This window comes from Podarcis gaigeae (genome assembly GCF_964106915.1).
Source record: "Podarcis gaigeae genome assembly, chromosome: 16".
Classification (NCBI taxonomy): domain Eukaryota; kingdom Metazoa; phylum Chordata; class Lepidosauria; order Squamata; family Lacertidae; genus Podarcis; species Podarcis gaigeae.
Window position 1 is genome coordinate 844,080 of NC_139693.1, and position 16,442 is coordinate 860,521.

Below are 16,442 nucleotides of genomic sequence, written 5' to 3' on the forward strand. Positions count from 1 at the left end.
CTGTCTCTCAGATTTTAAACTGTAAGTTCCTGAGAGCAGGGAACGGTCTTCCTGTTGGTCTTCCTTGAATATTATGCACATCAACAACCTTCTCTCTCATTCTCTTTCATAATGTACAATTTATGTAAAACATATCAAAGAATAATTCCCACAAGTGAGTGGCCAAACAGAGAGAGGTTTAAGGCTCTTTAAGCTAAGTGTTCTGGTTTGCTCAGTTAAGCAGAGCAGGGATTTCAAATAGATGACCTATATATCTTTTGCAGTTTGCCACAAGGAAATATAAATAACATGCAACACAGGCACACAGTGTGCATTAGTTTACGGAAGGCTGGGTGGCCATCTGTCAGGGATTCTTTACCCATGATTCCTGCATTGCAGGGGTTGGGCTAGATGACCCTTGGGTGTAGTAGTAATAGCAATAATAATAATAATTTAATATTTGTCTCCCCAGCCACTTTGGGCGGCTTCCAACAAAGATAAAAAATACATTAAAATTGTTATGTACTGAAGTTCTCACCCTGGGCCAGCAGGGGGATACTGTAGATAGTTTTCACTCAGGTCCACATATGCAAATAAGGGATCGAAAGTGACGTTCAGTGATTGGATAGTTTTAGAAATTTGTTACAGTTACGTTGTAGTGGAGCTCTATACTGTATAAGCAGGCTGGCTGAACCCTTCAGTTCAGTTCTGTTCTGGCCTGTGAATAAACAAGAGCTGTTTGAAGAATCACTGTGTCGTTTGATATGTTCTCCCACAACTTAACAAAAATGTCACACATTAAAAGCTTCCAACTCTGCAATTTTATGGTTCTAGGAGGGAGGTATCCTTCAGCCCCCGCCCCCCCCCAACCAGGGTCTTGTCATATTAGGGAAACTTGGCAACATTATGGCTTGTGGATAAACAATCACAGAATCAAAATTGTAGAGTTGGAATGTACCTTCAAGGTCACCTAGGCCAGGCACCCCCAACCTGTGGCCCTCCAGATGGTTTGGCCTACAACTCCCATGATCCGTAGCTAACAGGACCAGTGGTCAGGGATGATGGGAATTGTAGTCCAAAACATCTGGAGGGCCAAAGGTTGGGGACGCCTGATCTAGTCCAACCCCCTGCGATGCAGGAATCGCCATCCTACACATGGCAGGTGCTCCTATTCTGTGGGCAATTTAGCACCCAGAAAAGGTGTCAGGCTGGAGCCAATCAAATCAGGAATGAAAGGCCATCTCATGCCCCCAGAATCAGGCCGTCAACCGGATCAGGAGTGTTCTCAGGTATTCTTTATTAAACATGCACGCATAGATACAGGCAGCTTTTAGCAAGGAGGAGTGAACTTTGGCTGGTCTATGGAAACATCCTTGGCTTATTTCTGGGAGCTTTCAGACTTTGGTTCGCTGGGCAGAACTGCATCCTAGAGACACAGAGTCCTGTGGTCATTCCATCACACAAGTCTGCCCAGGCAAGCAGCTTCTCTTTGGTTTGGGGATCGGGAAATTCTGCGCTGCTGACTTTGCAAGGAAACGAGACCTGAAGCTATGACTGATTTGGAGCAGACAGACAGAGGGCGATGCCAGGCAGAAGTTCAGCTGTGTTGGCAGGAAGGCGGGGGGTTCTTCCACGAAGAAAGAGAGAGAAAGGAAGACCTTTCCTCAAACTTGCAGAGAGGGCATGGCCCAGTCAGGTTTCCCACCAGCCACTGGCCTAAAACCAGGGCCAACAGTGTTTGGGGCACTTGCTGGCTGGAGGTTGCTGAGTTGTGAGGAGCCTTGCAGAGCTTTCCCTGCCGCACGGGGACCCACAAACAGTTTGCCGCAGGACCTGGCCTCCACCAGTGCCATCTCAGCCTTGACCCCAAGGCAGGCCTCGCCAAGGAGACGAGCGCCATGACGAACCTCCTGCTGCGTCTCTTTTTCCTCCCAAGATGACAGGGGAGAGTCAGGAAGGAACTCCAGCCCAGGAAAAGCTCCTCCTCCCGACTTCCTCGCGGGAGAGTCCATGGCCCTCAGGACGTGTTGTGCTTTGGGGTTGGCCAGCTGGCTTGGGAACAGCGCTCTCTCTTCCAAGGGCATGAGAGGTTGGCCTCCCCAGTGGAAAAAGTGACTACTGGCAGCAGCAAAGCAAGGCGGATTGGAGAGGGGGTACTGCTGGGGTAGCCCTGGGCAGAGCTGCCGGCCAGGGTGGGGGGCAAAGCCTGGGTGAGGGAGGGGTGTGGGGAATGCGGCCAGAGGGCGGCATTTCTCTTGGGCTCGGAAGCAGCAGCAGGAGTTGAAGACGCAAGAAGGTGAGATGGACCCAAGACCTGGAGAGGAAGAAAGGAAGGAAGGAAGAAGAAGAGTTTGGATTTGATGTCCCGCTTTATCGCTGTTGGGATACTGCCGGGAAGACGGGGGCATCAGGCAGGGCGCCAGCTGCCTCCAGCCACCGGCCGGCCGCCGGTCTCCCTTGGAGCAGCATCAAACAGCGAGATGAGCCTCAGATACGTTTAGAGATGTGTGTAAATCATCACACAGCAGATGCGTCGGACATAGAAATGTGCAAACATATTTACAGCATTTATTCTGCATAGTTCAGGAACAAAGGAAAACATGTCTGCTTGCCTTCGTCTCCAGCAAAACAGCAGTAACACAAAAGCAACATACAGTGGTTCCTCAGGTTACATACGCCTCAGGTTACATACGCTTCAGGTTACAGACTCTGCTAACCCAGAAATAGTACCTCAGGTTACGAACTTTGCTTCAGGATGAGAACAGAAATTGTGCTCCGGCGGTGCGGCAGTCATGGGAGGCCCCATTAGCTAAAGTGGTGCTTCAGGTTAAGAGCAGTTTCAGGTTAAGAATGGACCTCGGAACGAATTAAGTACTTAACCTGAGGTACCACTGTACAACGGAAGTTCCCAGCAGACTGTGGTGGATGTAAACAGGCATGTGATACACAACAGTCATGCCTGACCCTTTTAACGTGGAATAGAACTACAGTGGTACCTCGGGTTAAGTACTTAATTCGTTCCAGAGGTCAATTCTTAACCTGAAACCGTTCTTAACCTGAAGCACCACTTTAGCTAATGGGGCCTCCTGCTGCCGCTGCACCACTGGAGCATGATTTCTGTTCTCATCCTGAAGCAAAGTTCTTAACCCGAGGTACTATTTCTGGGTTAGCGGAGTCTGTAACCTGAAGCGTCTGTAACCCAAGGTACCACTGTATATCCTAACAATCACTCCCCTTCAGGAGTCTCAAAGCGGCTCACAACCTCCTCTCCCTTCCTCCCCACAACAAACGCTCTGTGAGGTGAGTGGGGCTGAGAGACTTCAGAGAAGTGTGACTGGCCCAAGGTCACCCAGCAGCTGCAGGTGGAGGAGCGGAGACGCGAACCCGGTTCCCCAGATTACGAGACTACCACTCTTAACCACTACACCACACTGGCTCCCATGGAAGGAAGGAAAGAAGGAAAGAAAAAGAAAACAAGGAAGGCACAGACCCCAGAACAGTTAAAAGCAAAAAAATGGCCAGTTACTTGGATGGCTTTAGAAGAATTGTAGAATTGGAAGAGACCCAAAGTGTCAACTAAAGAGGATTAGATTGAGCATGAAGGGCCAGGCTGTCATTGGCTGCTAGCCACAATGGCTCTGTTCCACCTCTACTGTCAGAGGTGTCATGAGTTGCTGAATACCTGTGAGTTGCTGAGTCACAGGTAGGCAGGATGCTGCTCACGTCCAGCTTGCAGGCTTCAAAGGCATCAGGAGGCCCCTGGGGAGAACAAGCTATTGGACTAGATGGGCCATTGGCCTGATCCAGCACTTGTCTTAAGTGAAAAGGCATCTCCAGGCTTTTTTAAATGACTTGTCTATTTGTAACATTATTCTAAGGGCTGCAAACTTAAACTGATCTATCAGCTAAGGACTAGTTCCCCCAGTTAATCTGGTGGGAGGTAATACTGTTTGATGAATAAAAGCACGTGCGTTTGTGTATAGGGACCGCAGCTCAGTGGCTGAGCTTTGCATGCATATTCTAAATCAGCACTTTATTCAGAATCATGAGGACTAGAATCTTACTTTGTTTTAAGGGGAACCACTGTATTTCAACAGCAGAGCATTGGATTTACATGCAGAATATCCTAGGTTCCATCACCCACATCTCCAGGTAAGGCTGAGAATGTCCCTTGCCTGAAACCTGCAGAATTACTGTGGCTTTATTGTTTTTGTTGTGTTTTGCTGTAATTCTTGTACACAGCGCGACCCTCACTCCACCCCATGCTTTTGAAAGAGTGAAAAAAGATGCCAGCATCACTCAGTTTCCATGATGGAAAGGAGGTGGAACCAAAATGTGAGAAATTGTTGTTGTTGTTGCTTGTTTGTTTTAAAGAGATGTTCTGACCACAGCAGGGACGCGGGTGGCGCTGTGGGTTAAACCACAGAGCCTAGGACTTGCCGATCAGGAGGTCGGCTGTTTGAATCCCCGCAGCGGGGTGAGCTCCCGTTGCTCGGTCCCTGCTCCTGCCCACCTAGCAGCTTGAAAGCACGTCAAAGTGCAAGTAGATAAATAGGTACCACTCCAGCGGGAAGGTAAACGGCATTTCCGTGCGCTGCTCTGGTTCACCAGAAGCGGCTTAGTCATGCTGGCCACGTGACCCAGAAGCTGTACGCCGGCTCCCTCGACCAATAAAGCGAGATCAGTGCTGCAACCCAGAGTAGGTCACGACTGGACCCAATGGTCAGGGGTCCCTTTACCTTTGACTACAGCAGGAAACTGAAGTTTGGAGGTGAAAGGGAAAGGCGACTTAGCATGTCAGTGGCAAAGAGGGAAGTTAAAATTTCTCCCCAGTCCTTCCATGCTGGACTTCCTATAATTTCAACTGGTACGCTCTCCTGCCCATGGAAATGAGGCTGAAAGATCAAGCACAAACTGAGCCAGGAGAGGTTGGACCCGGCACCCATCGCTAGGGGGCGCAAGAAGACCACAAGCCCAGTCCTGGGCCACCGACTGGTCACTCACAGGTCTCGTTTGTTTGTGGTCCTTTCCTTGCTGACCTACTGAAAGAGCCACATGAGGTCACCTTGGAACAACTGACCCGCCAGCTCACAATCTGCCAATCCAAGCCGGCTGTTCAGCCTCCAAAAATATAATTCACTCTGATTCACAGCAGCTGATCTGGCTGAAATGTTACGTTATCACAGCCATTTACAAATGCTTCCAGATTAAAAATGGGGGTTTTTTTTTACACTACTCTTGTTGGATTAAAAAAATAAAAATAAATATCCATGACCAATTCTGCAATTTTTTCAGAAGATTGTTTTTAACTGCCTGTAGAATGGCATTGTTTCAGTCGTGATTTGTTTGCTGCCCTGGGCTCGTTTGGAGGAAGGGCGGGATAGAGATGAATTACTCAATTAATCTAATCTAATTAATGCCCCTGTCGCCCTAAATAAATACTTTTTTAAAAGCTGGACTTTATTTTCCCTTTTTAAAAAAATAAACAATACTTGATTGCTAAGAAAAACCCCAACCAACCTCAAAGCAGTTTACAAAAACAATATAAAACAATAAAATTATCAATAAGAAAAACTATCAACAATTTAAGTTTTTCAAAAAGTTAAAGTAATAATAAACTAAAAACAGATTATTTTGTTATTTAAAGTGGCGACTTTAGAATGTGCCAGAAAACAAAACAAAGCAAGTCCTTGCCTGGTACTAAAAGCAGTGACAAGGCTGGCACCAGGCAGGCCTCACTAGTGAGAGCATTCTATAAATGGCGTGTGTATGTGAGTGGGCCACTACAGAGAAGGCCCTGCTCTCTCACCACCACCTTCTGGACTCAGGGTCCAAGTATCAGAGGGGACCCTGTCTTTGTAACACCCCGCACACTTACAAGGGCTGGTGGCCACCGCTCCCATCTTCTCCCTGGGGTCCTCGAGGTCAAGTGTCAGATCATGGGCACACCTGTGGAAGGCCAGGTGGTCAGGGCAGGTCCTTCGGCCAAACATCATATTCTGTAAGAGCTGGGAAGGAAAGAGGGAAGGGCCGCAGGACAGTTTTTAAAGGGATCGCCAAGTCTTTTTTATTTTAAAATGGATACAGACCACCTCTTATTCAAAAATGCATTTCAGGGTGGTGTAGAAAGAAATTCAAAATTTTTAAAAAACAAATCACAACTCCGTGCAACAATACAATATTGGAGGGATTTAAAAGCAAACAAACAAACCATATTTAAATTGAGCCAGTGTGGTGGTTAGAGTGTCAGATTGGGAACAGATACAGCAGGGTTCAAATCCCTTATTTGGCGTTGAAGCCCGCTAGTTGACATGGGCCAGTCACTGCCTCTCAGCCTAACTGTGTAAATGTGCCCCTGAAGGACCAGGTGCGCAGCCTGGGAGTCATTCTGGACTCACAGCTGTCCATGGAGGTGCAGGTCAATTCTGTGTCCAGGGCAGCTGTTTACCAGCTCCACCTGGTACGCAGGATGAGACCCTCCCTGTCTACAGGCTGTCTTGCCAGAGTGGTGCATGCCCTGGTTATCTCCCACTTGGACTACTGCAATGCGCTCTACGTGGGGCTACCTTTGAAGGCGACCCAGAAACTACAACTATTCCAGAATGCGGCAGCTAGACTGGTGACTGGGAGCGGACGCCGAGACCACATAACACCAGTCTTGAAAGACCTACATTGGCTCCCAGTACATTTCCAAGCACAATTCAAAGTGTTGGTGCTGACCTTGAAAGCCCTAAACAGCCTTGGTCCAGTAGACCTGAAGGAGCGTCTCCACCCCCATCGTTCAGCCCGGACACTGAGGTCCAGCACCGAGGGCCTTCTGGCGGTTCCCTACCTGCAAGAAGCCAAGTTACAGGGAACCAGGCAGAGGGCCTTCTTGGTGGTGGCGCCCGTCCTGTGGAACACCCTCCCACCAGATGTCAAAGAGAACAACAACTACCAAACTTTTAGAAGAAATCTAAAGGCAGCCCTGTTCAGGGAAGCTTTTAATGTTTAATAGGTTATTGTATTTTAGTGTTCTGTTGGAAGCCACCTGGAGTGGCTGGGGAAACCCAGCCAGATGGGCGGGGTATAAATAATAAATTATTATTATAATATTATTATTATTAACCTGCCTCGCAAGGTTGTCATGGGGATTAAATGGGCGGAGGGGGAACCACATACAACACCTTGAGCTCCTCATGTGGGAAAGGTGGGATCTAAATGCAATAAATAAAGAAATAATATGAATTAAAATGCCATCATCATCATCTGAAATTGATGGGGCAAATAGAAAGGTTTGCACCTGTTGCTGTAAAGGACGCAGTAGGTGTTGCCTAGGTGCAGCACGAGGTGTAGCCTTGGTAGTGTATGTGGAGGGGGCAGTAGGCAGCCGGGGCACCACCACAGAGAAGGCCCCGCTCTCTTCTTATGTACCTACATGACAAACTTCTGCTGAAGGGCCTCCTGAGGGTGCTGAGGGCTCCTACCGTGCAGCTTGTGTAGAGGAATAGTGTGGCTTTCAAGGCCCCTCTAGGCATCCTTACTTTGCACCTACAATGGAGGGGCCCTCGGGGTTGTGCCCCACGGAGGACCTTAAGGTCCATAAATAGCACCACCCTAGAGGTCCCAGGCCTTAAGGAAGTCAGATGAGCCTCAACCAGAGGCAGGGCCTTCTCAGTGATGGCTCCAGCCTGGTGGACCGCTCTGTCTCATGAGACCAGGGCCCTGCAGGATCTGATTTCTTTCCGCAGGGCCTGTAAGACAGAGTTGTTCCGCCTGGCCTTTGGCGTAGAATCAACTTGATCCCCTCCCCCTCTTTCCTTTTTTCCTTCTGTGATGGAACTCCTATTTGGGGACTTCCCTGGCTTTTTTCTAGCCCATGTAGGACCAGTCTGGATAGTTAGCCTTGGTGAAGACTTGACATTTTCATCCCCAAAAAGCTTTTGATTTGAGTTTCTACTGAAATGAGGCTGCATTTTAATGTTGTACTTAATCTTGTTTTTAAGTGGTATTTTAATCAATTGTTTGTACCTGGTGTTAGCTGCCCTGAGCCCGGTCTTGGCTGGGGAGGGAGGGGTATAAATAAAATTTATTATTGCTATTGTTATTGTTATTTGTAGGGATGATCGCTGGGCCCAGGGCGCACTCCCCACCCGCAGGCAGCCTCAGCCTGCCTGCACGCGTGACCTTGGGGTGTGGGGCACATCCCCCTCACAGACAAAGCCACGGCTGTCTGAACATCATGCCCTCTGTCTAACCTTTTGCGGTCTCAGTAGTCTGTGGTGTCCTGTCTGTGACCTTTGTCTCTGAGACCTTTTGTCTCCTTCGTCATACACTGTGCAAGGGGGAAATGACGCGGTGGAAACAGGTGCCAAAATAACTTTGTACCATCCCACAATCTTGGGACTGGAAGATGTGTAAAGGTCACAGACCAAAATGTATCTGCCTGGTTTGCGTATTTGTGTCAATAAAAGGAGGCTGCACAGAGCCGGCCGGCAGCTTGCTTGCAGCTCACCTGTGTGCAGCTCACCTGCTTTATCAACTCCTGCTTCCTGTCCCTCACTTCAATTATTATTATTATTAGTAGTAGTATTAGTATTATTTAACATGGAATGCATTTCCATGGAGGATAAGGCTCTCAGTGTATTCCACACAGACAAAGAAGAGTTTGGATTTGATATCCCGCTTTATCACTACCCAAAGGAGTCTCAAAGCGGCTAACATTCTCCTTTTCCTTCCTCCCCCACAACAAACACTCTGTGAGGTGAGTGGGGCTGAGAGACTTCAGAGAAGTGTGACTGGCCCAAGGTCACCCAGCAGCTGCAGGTGGAGGAGCGGGGAAGCGAACCCGGTTCACCAGATTACGAGTCCACCGCTCTTAACCACTACACCACACTGGCTCTCTCACACAGCTGCCAGAGTCCACCTCTGTCTGTGCACTGAGACCCCCGCCGCCATGAGGCCGGTACATCCTGGCTGCCCCCATCCACATCGGCCGAGAAGGAGGCTGGCCGCCCCACAGAGGGTAGTTGATGAAGATCAGCTTGCTGAAGTTGAACCTGTAGGTGAACCTCTTGCCTTTCGTCTTGTGGAGGATGTGCTTGTTGTAATAATACCTGCGAAGAAGGAGGAGAAGGGAGAACCGACGTAAGAAAGTAAGAAGAACCCGGCTGCTGGATCAGAACCTTCTTCTCACAGTGGCCAACCAGAAGCCGCAATGGGAGACCTCAGAAGAGGGTTAGATCATCGTCAGACAGAGAAAAAGATGGGCAAATTGTCCTGGAAACTCACATGCTTCAAGAAAGCCCGCCCAACGCTACCTAACCAGCCAGTACAGGTGAGTGAGTAACCTGAGGTGAGCCAATGGCCACTGCCACCTGGGATTTGTTGTCCACAACGGGCAACAGCCACCATGCACTTTGCTGGAAATCAATCATCATCATCATCTTCATTAATAATCACTTGTTTGCCATCCAAATCAACTTACAACTAAAATATGATGAATGGTTGCGGCAGCTGGGTCTGTTTGGCCTGGAGAAGAGAAGACTGACAGGTGACATGATAGCCATCTTAAAACACCTGACAGGGGGAAGATGGAGCAAGCTTGTTCCTGCTGCTCCAGAGGGGAGGAGCCAAAACAATGGATTCAAATAGCAAGAAACATCAGGAAGAACTTTCTGGTGGCAAGAGCCGTCCCACAGCAGAACGGGCTCCCTCGGAAGCTGTTGGCAAGTTTTTAAGCAGAGGTTGAGTGGCCTCAGCCTTCTTTGGTTGCTATTCCTGCATTGCAGGGGGCTGGACTAGATGGCCTTTGAGGTCCCCCCCAACACCACCGTTCCATTATTCTATATCCAATTCCCATCAAATAGAAGATGGCAACACCCAAAAGGCTCACAGAAGAAACAGCTCCTCCTGCTCTAACCCACCCTAGGAAGGAACATGGTTGTCAGACGCGGTGTATATAAAGCGCCCTAATGAGAACAGGGGATGTGTGTGGCGCTGTGGATGAAACCATAGGGCCTAGGACTTGCCTGATCAGAAGGTTGGCGGTTCGAATCCCCGTGACGGGGTGAGCTCCCGTTGCCCAGTCCCAGCTCCTGCCAACCTAGCAGTTTGAAAGCACAGCAAAGTGCAAGTAGATAGATAGATCGAGAGCCAGTGTGGTGTAGTGGTTAAGAGCAGTGGACTTGTAATCTGGGGAACCAGGTTCGCTTCCCCGCTCCTCCACATGCAGCTGCTGGGTGACCTTGGGCCAGTCACACTTCTCTGAAGTCTCTCAGCCCCACTCACCTTGTGGGGGAGGAAGGGAAAGGAGAATGTGAGCCGCTTGGAGACTCCTTAAAGGGAGTGAAAGGCGGGATATCAAATCAAAACTCTTCTTCTTCTTCTTCTTAGGTACCGCTCTGGTGGGAAGGTAAACGGCGTTTCCGTGCACTGCTCTGGTTCGCCAGAAGAGGCTTAGTTCTGCTGGCCACATGACCTGGAAGCTGTACGCCGGCTCCCTTGGCCAGTAAAGCGAGATGAGCGCTGCAACCCCAGAGTCGGTCACGACTGGACCTAATGGTCAGGGGTCCCTTTACCTTTTAATGAGAACAGGATGCATTGCAAAGACCTGTGTTGGCTGCTCCCCTCACCTGAGGGCCCGGCTGAGCTTGTCGTAGTTCATCTGGGGCTTGCACTTCCTCCGGCCCCACAGCCGCGCCACCTCGTCGGGGTCCTTGATGACAAACTCCCCGTACTCCCCCTGCTGCCAGGCAATGACGTGCCGGAACTCCTCCTTCTGCAGAAGCTCCAGGATGAAGTGCCAGAGCTGGATCTGGCGGGAGCCCGGGCTGGATTCAGCCTTGTAGGCCCAGTCTGGGAAAGCCAGACCTGTACGCAAAGCAGAGGAAAAAAACAACGAGGAAAGCTCTTGGACAGACTTGGGGCTGCCAGCCTCTCCCCCTCTTGCTCCACCCCAGAGCTGAGACACCCCCCTCCCCAGACATGCACTGCGTGAGCCCCTTCCTCATCCCACCCAACCCTCACCTGAGATCCAGTAGGAGCTGGGGAGAGAAGGGACCCCCTCAGGGATGCAGCCACAGTGCATCTTACCGACCTGTCAAGGGGCAAAAAAAATATGTCACCAATCATTAGGACAAGGAGAAGCACCAAAACGCATTCCATTTATTATTATTATTATTTTGCTAGCAAACTTCACAAAATGAACTAGGATGATCAAAGGCATAGAGTGGTTCTTCTATGGAAGAAGGCTGCTGCACAACATTAGGAAGAACGTTATGCCAGTAAGAGCAGCTCAACAGTGGTGGACTCCCCTCCATTGAATATTTTTAAACAGAAGTTGGCTGGCCATCTGCCAGGGATTCTTTAGCTATTGTTAAGTTGTGGGTGAACATATCAGACGACACAGCGATTCTTCAGACAGCTCTTGTTTATTCACAGGCCAGAACAGAACTGAGCTGAAGGGTTCAGCCAGCCTGCTTATATAGAGCTCCAGTACAAAGCAACAGTAACAACTTTCTGTAACTATCCAATCACTGAACGTCACTTTCAATTCCTTATTTGCATATGCGGACCTGAGTGAAAACTATCTACAGCATCCCCCTGCTGGCCCAGGGTGAGAACTTCAGTACATAACAGCTATGATTCCTGAATTGCAGGAGGTTGGACTAAATGGCCCTTCTGGTCCCTTTGTTGCTGTTTAGTCGTTTAGTTGGGTCCAACTCTTCTACAATTCTATGATTCTATAACACTAGAATTTGTGGACATCCAGTGACGCTCATTCCTGCAGGAGATCGTGAGAGTCAGCAAAAAGAAGCTTAGACAAATTCATGGAAGAAGAGAGGGCTATCGGTGGCTAATGAGCCCAGTTTTTTAAACCAGGAAGGGCGGGGTATAAATAAAAAATTATTATTATTATTATTATTATTATTATTATTATTATTATTATTATTGCCACAATGGCTATATTCTGCCTCCACAGTTGGAGGCAGCAATGCTTCTAAATACCTCATGTTACGTCCGCTTCAGGTTACGTTCTTTCAGGTTATGTCCTGCTGCAACCCAGAAGTACCGGGAAGGGTTTCTTCCGGGTTTCGCCGCTTGCGCATGCGCAGAAGTGCAAAATGACATCACATGCATGCGTAGAAGCGGCGAATCGCAGATGCACCACTGCAGGTTGCATTCTTTTCATGTTGCGAAAGGGCCTCCAGAACTGATCCCGTTCGCTACCAGAGGTACCACTGTAGCTGGAAAACCAGAGGCTGGCTACTGTGAGAAGAGGACGCTGGACTAGAGGGGTCCCCAGCAGGCTCATATTATCTTTTTCCTGAGCCTGCTCATGGGGGCCCTGCATTCAGGAGGCCGGCCAAGTTCTTCCTCTCTACTAAGTTTCTCTTGTAACTGCCTTAGAGGCAGCTAAAAGGAAAATGGAAGTGGACAAATGATTTCACAGCGAATTCCCCACACCGCGCTGCGTGTGTGAGAGAGAGTTTTTCACCAGTGTAAGGAAAGAGCTACCAAGTGTCAGCCCAAACTGCAGTAAAATTTCAGAGTACAGTAGTTGATGGGAAACCGTTTTGCCTGAACCGTTGGTGAAACTGGGCAAGATTTCACCAACGGAGGGAGATGGCTGTTATTTGGCAAAAGCCAGCGTGAGACGTGAAGTTTGCTGTTGGGATTTTGAGGAACCTCATGCTGATTGCGGAGGGGTCTCAGCCACCAAATCAGTGCCTAGGCTCAAGTCTGGAGGACCGTGAAAACGCCAGAGATGCAAGCCTTAGTCCCGCAACAGCCAGAGGGCAACACATCCCCAGCAATCAGCAAGAGGGGCGAAAAGACAAATACTGTGTAAGTTTCCAAGGCTTTCCTTTGTGTACTTCCTCCCAGAAGCCCCTCTAGGGCAGGGAGATTAAAAAAGAGCCGCGTGTTCAAGCGACACATCACCCTGGATTGGGGCCCACAGTGTAACTTGCAAGGAATTCTGTTCCCCATGAAGCTGGCCTGGCAATATCCCCACAACAGCCAAGCCACAAAGTCCAACAGCAACGGGCCACGATCCTCTGGGACATGACGAGGAACCCTCCAGCACACACCTCTTGGGAAGCGTGGCAGCTTTGCCCATGCCTAAAAATATTCCTGCTGTTAAGGTAGAAGAAGGATGGAGGGGAAGTTTGGCTTGGCTGATGTTTTCATGTGATGGTGATCATGTTGATTATTTATCTGGGTGTGAATCTTCGTGAGTCACTTACGTCTTCCGAAAGCAAGACATGAAAGAAGCACAAAGAAATCAACCACAGCTACCCTTAAAGAATTCACACTTCTCTGAATTTTGCAGCACTGTTCTCCAACCCCACAAAAAAGATCTGCACAAAAATATGTACAATGGAGAAGAAAGCGTGAACAAAAATGTGTGTGTGCATGCAAAGTAAGCATACCAAAATTTGGGGAATCACTTGCTAAAAGGTATATCTTTTTTTAAAAAAATGTGCAATAAAGCGACAGGGAATTCTTATTGAGATACCTTAAAAAAAAACAAACGCAATTGTGATTAAATGCAGCAGACTGAATTTAAGATTATAAAGATGATAGTACAGTGGTAGCTCGGGTTACAGACGCTTCAGGTTACAGACTCCGCTAACCCAGAAATAGTGCTTCGGGTTAAGAACTTTGCTTCAGGATGAGAACAGAAATCGTGCTCCAGCGGCGTGGTGGCAGCAGGAGGCCCCATTAGCTAAAGTGGTGCTTCAGGTTAAGAACAGTTTCAGGTTAAGAACGGACCTCCAGAATGAATTAAGTTCTTAACCCAAGGTACCACTGTATACAAAATGGGAAGATTTGCCCATCCCTCAGACTGACCCTGCAATGTGGGACACCAGTGGTGCCCTGGGGGTGGCATTCTCAGTCCTTGCAAAAAGAAGGAGGAAACTCCAGATCTGGTTCAGGAGAGGCGCCAATGTTAGGAGGGACGGAGGGACCTCTGTGATCTTAGGAAGACATATCAGCCTGCCTTGCTGCTCTTTCAGAAAGTTCCCCGTTGCCGAGGGGGTTCCTGAGACCCGTCTGCCCAGCGGACTATTTCACAGTGGGACGGAACAAGCTTGCTTTCCCCTCCTCCAAAAGCTAGAACCCAAACCAATGGACTCAAGTCAGAAGAAGGGCGATTCAGACAAACCACCAGGAAGAACCTTCCCAGGGCGAGAGCCGTTCAGCAGTGGAACGCTCTCCCTCGGGAAGTCGTGGGCTCTCCTTCCACGGAGGTTTTATGCAGCGGTTGGTGGCCATCTGTCATGGATGCTTTAGCAGAGATTCCTGCATTGCAGAGGGTTGGAATAGATGACCCCCTGAGGTCCCTTGCAACTCTATGATTCTGTGAGAGAGAAGTGCCCTATGGGGGATACGGGCGTGGGAAGGGGTCGCATCCTGCACACTTGGTCCCCTTCTCACTTACCGTGTCCTGAGCTCTGGCCAGCCAGAAACCACAGCGAGGAGAAAAAGAGGCCACCGTCCTCTGCATGTGAGGGTTTGGGGACAACCCACCTCCGTATATAAAGGAAAGGGAAAGGGGTTAATTTTTAAATCTTCTTACCCCTCTCCCTGCGAGGAGGAGGAGGAGGAGGAGGAGGAGGAGGAGGAGGAAGGGCCGTATTCAGTTGGAGCTCAAGCACAGAGATTTGCCTTCCTTCTGGGGGAATCGCTTTTGGGAGCGCAGGCGTTTGAGGGGGGGCAATCAATTAACTTGGCTTTTAAAGACCTAACAAACGTGGCCAAGGGCCAAGGTCACAGTTAGGCCCTAAATGGATTTTCTTGTCTTATTTAAAAAAACAGAACAACCCTGGGATTCATCTGCAGTTGACAGGGAGGGGAGAAGAATTAAAATTCTGGCTTGCTGAAGGCAGAATCTGCTATTTTGCATCATCTCTAGCAAAGAAAGCGGTTTGTGGAAGCGCTGGGGGGGGGGCCATGGGGCCCAACTGAGCGGTGGTGCCAGTGCCGCAGGAGTCAACAACAACAGCAGCAACAACACCCTTAAACCTGGATCTGCTCTCCAGATCTGAAGGCCATCCTTAGGAAACGGTCCCCGCTCTTTTAATTCTTTGCCTCCAGCAACCAGGACATTTCTGCGCTTCCCACACATAGCGCAGAATGAACAGGCAGGGCTGGCAACGATGCTGGAAGATCCCTAACCACCATTAACATTTTATTTATATACAGTGGTACCTCAGGTTAAGAACTTAATTTGTTCCAGAGGTCCGTTCTTAACCTGAAACTGTTCTTAACCTGAAGTACCACTTTAGCTAATGGGACCTCCTGCTGCTGTTCTTATCCTGAAGCAAAGTTCTTAACCCAAGGTATTATTTCTGGGTTAGCAGAGTCTGTAACCTGAAGTGTCTGTAACCTGAAGCGCATGTAACCCGAGGTACCACTGTATTTATTTATTTATTTAATGATTTGTTTATTATTCCGCCATTCACCCAAAAATCACGGTGTGTGTGTGTGTGTGTGTGTTTCACAACAACAAAAATACAAAATGAGAACACAAAACGCAGAAAACAAGAACAATAATAAAAACAAACCAAAAACCCACCTCCCATGTCTGACACACGTGTGTGTGTGTGAGAGAGAGAGGGGGGGGGAATCCGTCTCTGCCATGTGCTATGGTCCTTGCAGAACTGTGTTTTTCCAAACACGGAACGGGCAATGGTCAGAATATTTATACGCTTCTTTTAGAAGTCCTTAAATGAGAATGCTGCCTGTATGTTCTGTCTACATGGGTCAGAGGCAGTAAACACTTCTGAATAGTACCGGTTGCCGGAAGCCACAGGAGGGGAAAAGGCTGCTCCTACGCTCAGCTTTCCTGTTGCAATAATAAAATTTAAGGTCTTATATATATATAATAAATGTTCAAGGATGTAGCAACCAAGCACGTACATAGATCAGCACAGGAAGACCGTCCTGAGACCATTTTGACGCCCCAATTGACCAAATGTTTCTCTGCAAGGAGGGAGGAGGTGGAAAAAAACCTTCCTTATTACAGGAATTTAGTAATCACCATTTCAAAGGAACGGACAGACTACCAAGAAAGGCAATCAGATAAGGCATTATCAGATAACCTGGCAGACAGGAAAAACAACAACATTCAAATTTCTGTTGTAGATTGCCTTTTTTGTGATGTAGGTATGATGTTTGTGGTGGGTAGTCTTGGGTTACACCCCTTTTGTGATGTATGCATGATGTATGGAGGGGTTCCTCCTCCTTGAGTTCCAGGGCAGGGAATTTAAAATGTCTATATAAGGGTGGGCACACCTTTGTTCGGGGTTCCTCCTCCTTTCCTTTGTGTGAGGGGGGGGGGGGCACCCTGTTGCAACAGTTCAACAAAGGCTTACTAGCTGCTTTCCTTCTCAGTATTCTCTGCTTGGCCTCTGTTATTTTCTGTGACCGATGGAGAACCTGCAAAGGACTCTATAAAAGCTCTTGTGTCCCCC

At 48.6% G+C, this 16,442-nt stretch overlaps 1 protein-coding gene across 1 annotated transcript; it reads right to left on the reverse strand.

Moving 5' to 3' along the window:
- Window positions 1-1,283: 1,283 nt before the first annotated feature.
- On the reverse strand, window positions 1,284-13,081 carry LOC310833097 (uncharacterized protein; the record flags this gene model as incomplete). Its single annotated transcript, XM_083715441.1, has 6 exons — window positions 1,284-2,293; window positions 5,858-5,987; window positions 8,885-9,074; window positions 10,593-10,921; window positions 11,053-11,056; window positions 13,053-13,081. 6 exons carry the CDS (start codon window positions 13,079-13,081, stop codon window positions 1,644-1,646), a joined length of 1,332 nt encoding a protein of 443 aa, XP_083571567.1. The 3' UTR covers window positions 1,284-1,643.
- Window positions 13,082-16,442: the final 3,361 nt, after the last annotated feature.